General features: G+C 45.9%; 1 protein-coding gene across 1 annotated transcript; it reads left to right on the top strand.

Annotated features, from left to right (window-relative positions):
- The first annotated feature begins 1,930 nt into the window (after positions 1-1,930).
- Positions 1,931-2,857, top strand: hceb (protease). The gene is given in 1 exon segment (NM_001104823.1): positions 1,931-2,857. A coding segment is annotated over 1 exon segment (840 nt). The 5' UTR covers positions 1,931-1,956; the 3' UTR covers positions 2,797-2,857.
- Positions 2,858-4,245: the final 1,388 nt, after the last annotated feature.

Raw genomic sequence — 4,245 nt, 5'->3', positions numbered from 1 at the left:
CTTTTGTTGTCTAATTGCTTTTCTCGTTTGGCTTCATGAAAGTAAGCAGCACAGTGGTGTAGTGGTGAGCAATTTGGCTTCAAAGCGGTAGTTTGAATCCTAGCTGGGCCCTTTCCGTATAGAGTCTACATATTCTCCCAGTTCTTATTTAGGTTTTCTTGGGGAATTTTGGCTTCCTTCTACAGTCCAAAAACATCATTTGTAGGAAAACCGATAGTTTCCTTTCCGAGTTTTACTTTAAACAAACAGTGTGGACCCCACCCATTATCTTGGTGCAGCCACACCTCCATAGTCTATAGAGAAAAAGGAGAAGAAGGTGAAGAAGATGACTCTGTAGACTTCACTACAAGGATCCTCACCAGCAACAATAACACTGACCAGCTCTTAGTCATTATAATATGGTTTTCGGTTTCCAAGTGGCGGTGGACTGAAAACGGTCTAGTGTTGCCTGCCTTCACCCGACTGTAAGAGGGGAGGTTACAGTTCCCTGTGACCTAGAATGGGACTATCAGATGCTTCAGCCGAGGCATTCAAAAAAGAGGACAAGAGGACAGTGAGCAGGCTGATTACCAGTTAGGTATAACAAAAGCCACCGCCTTTGCAGAGCACTGACAGTACTTTTATAATTATGTTGGTCCTTTATCATTGGTTCATTTAGATGGCATTTAGATCATGTGCCATCTAAATGGCACACAATACCTGCACCTGATGCAACAATATGCCTTAATGGCATCAGAAGCAGGAGGTGGGTCAAGGAACAGTCGGCTCCAAGCTGAGACATCATTCCCTATAGCAATTCAAACTCGCATAACCATGCATACACAAGCAGATACACAAAGGGTGTAAACAGTTGCAGCTTTGAGCTGAGACGCCACCAGTAGATGACCAGTAGGTTATTATCGGTTAGTTCAAAAGGGGCCCAAGTCCAAGAGGTTTGTTTTTCCAGTAAATTATTTTAATTGCATAAGTTAGGGTAAATGGCGTATACTTATATAGCGCTTTCTACCCTCTTTCGAAGGCCCAAAGCGCTTTACAGTCATGGTCCCATTCACCCATGCACACACACATTCACACACACACTGGCGGCGGCTCCGCTGCCAAACACTGGCGCCAACCTCCCACCAGAGGCAAGGTGGGGTTCAGTGTCTTGCCCAAGGACACTTCGACACAAGGGCGTGCAAGGCGGGAATCGAACCTGCAGCCTTACGATCATGGGTCGACCGCCCTACCGCTGCACAACGGCCGCCGTAAGTTACTCCAGGGGTGGGCGATTATTTTAAGTCGCGGGCCACATTCGGTTCTAAAATTCGATCGAAGGGCCGGACCAGGAGCAGATGCGTGGAGTGAGAATGATATAACGTAGAATGTAGATGAAAACATTTGGATTGAAAATTATGTTCTAAAACAGAATATTCTAGAGTTTTGAGTTTAAAACTTTTGTTCCCATTTTAGATCAATTTTATAATTGTGAAGCCGTTTGGTACCTTCAGGGAGTTGTAAAGTGCTATTTGAATAAAGTTTCATTCATTCATGATCCTGTTAATAAAATAAATAACATTATTTATGACATAAAACAATGACCAAATAACACTCTCTATGATTTTCAAAGACAAAAAAAAAGACAGGAGACGCTGCACATAGGAGATTGATTGACAAGGTCTCCAGCCAATCAGGACACACAACAGGGTGCGCAGTTTAAAAAAGGCAGCATAATTGCTCTAAACCAATGAGCTAAACCGGGAAAGATGAACTGCGACGTAAGTACAATAATAATGTTGGTAAAGTAGGTTTGTCTGTGGACCCTCCCTTCCCAAGGTTTACTTTAAACAAACAGTGTGGATCCCCACCCATAATCTTGCTGCAGACACACCTCCATAGGTGAGTATAAAGAGGCTGAACTGAACTGAGGCAGACATCAAGTTTTGAAGAGTCCGTTCTGAACCCTCCACATCCACCATGAACTTGGCTTCTTCCGCCTGCCTGCTTTTACTGTTCCTGCTCGGCATCGCTCAGGCGCTGCCAGTCCAAAATGAAGAGGGCCATGAAGAAGGCAATAAAGAAGGTCATGGAGAAGAAGGCGTAGAAGAAGGTGATGAAGATGACTTTGTAGACTTCACTACCAGGATCCTCACCAGCAACAATAACACTGACCAGCTCTTGCTAGAAGGAGACCTGGTGGCTCCTACAAACAGGAATGCCATGAAGTGCTGGTACAACAGCTGTTTCTGGAAGAAAGCCTCCAACGGTTTTGTGGTGATCCCTTACGTCATTAGCTCTCAGTACTCTAGAGGAGAAGTGGCCACCATCGAGGGCGCCATGAGGGCTTTTAACGGCAGAACATGCATCCGCTTTGTCCGTCGCACCAACGAGTACGACTTCATTAGCGTTGTGAGCAAAAATGGATGCTACTCTGAGCTGGGCAGGAAGGGAGGACAACAGGAGCTGTCTCTCAACAGGGGAGGCTGCATGTACAGTGGCATCATCCAACACGAACTCAACCACGCTCTGGGCTTCCAGCATGAGCAGACCAGGAGCGACCGAGACAGTTACGTCCGGATCAACTGGCAGAACATCATCCCAGCGAGTGCCTACAATTTTAACAAGCATGATACCAACAACCTGAACACCCCCTACGACTACTCCTCCATCATGCACTATGGAAGAGATGCCTTCTCCATTGCCTATGGGCGAGATTCCATCACCCCCATCCCCAATCCCAATGTCCCCATCGGCCAGAGGAATGGCATGTCCCGCTGGGACATCACCAGAATCAACGTCCTTTACAACTGTCGTTAAAAATGTTTATGTCAAGATCTATAATGTCTCAATTACTACAAATAAAGTAAATGCAAAGCAACTTTTGTTGTCTAATTGCTTTTCTCGTTTGGCTTCATGAAAGTAAGCAGCACAGTGGTGTAGTGGTGAGCAATTTGGCTTCAAAGCGGTAGTTTGAATCCTAGCTGGGCCCTTTCCGTATAGAGTCTACATATTCTCCCAGTTCTTATTTAGGTTTTCTTGGGGAATTTTGGCTTCCTTCTACAGTCCAAAAACATCATTTGTAGGAAAACCGATAGTTTCCTTTCCGAGTTTTACTTTAAACAAACAGTGTGGACCCCACCCATTATCTTGGTGCAGCCACACCTCCATAGTCTATAGAGAAAAAGGAGAAGAAGGTGAAGAAGATGACTCTGTAGACTTCACTACAAGGATCCTCACCAGCAACAATAACACTGACCAGCTCTTAGTCATTATAATATGGTTTTCGGTTTCCAAGTGGCGGTGGACTGAAAACGGTCTAGTGTTGCCTGCCTTCACCCGACTGTAAGAGGGGAGGTTACAGTTCCCTGTGACCTAGAATGGGACTATCAGATGCTTCAGCCGAGGCATTCAAAAAAGAGGACAAGAGGACAGTGAGCAGGCTGATTACCAGTTAGGTATAACAAAAGCCACCGCCTTTGCAGAGCACTGACAGTACTTTTATAATTATGTTGGTCCTTTATCATTGGTTCATTTAGATGGCATTTAGATCATGTGCCATCTAAATGGCACACAATACCTGCACCTGATGCAACAATATGCCTTAATGGCATCAGAAGCAGGAGGTGGGTCAAGGAACAGTCGGCTCCAAGCTGAGACATCATTCCCTATAGCAATTCAAACTTGCATAACCATGCATACACAAGCAGATACACAAAGGGTGTAAACAGTTGCAGCTTTGAGCTGAGACGCCACCAGTAGATGACCAGTAGGTTATTATCGGTTAGTTCAAAAGGGGCCCAAGTCCAAGAGGTTTGTTTTTCCAGTAAATTATTTTAATTGCATAAGTTAGGGTAAATGGCGTATACTTATATAGCGCTTTCTACCCTCTTTCGAAGGCCCAAAGCGCTTTACAGTCATGGTCCCATTCACCCATGCACACACACATTCACACACACACTGGCGGCGGCTCCGCTGCCAAACACTGGCGCCAACCTCCCACCAGAGGCAAGGTGGGGTTCAGTGTCTTGCCCAAGGACACTTCGACACAAGGGCGTGCAAGGCGGGAATCGAACCTGCAGCCTTACGATCATGGGTCGACCGCCCTACCGCTGCACCACGGCCGCCGTAAGTTACTCCAGGGGTGGGCGATTATTTTAAGTCGCGGGCCACATTCGGTTCTAAAATTCGATCGAAGGGCCGGACCAGGAGCAGATGCGTGGAGTGAGAATGATATAACGTAGAATGTAGATGAAAACATTTGGATTG

Source organism: Oryzias latipes, chromosome 3 (genome assembly GCF_002234675.1).
Source record: "Oryzias latipes chromosome 3, ASM223467v1".
Taxonomy (NCBI): domain Eukaryota; kingdom Metazoa; phylum Chordata; class Actinopteri; order Beloniformes; family Adrianichthyidae; genus Oryzias; species Oryzias latipes.
Note: the sequence above shows the minus strand (reverse complement) of the source record. Positions and strands in the feature narration are given on the sequence as shown.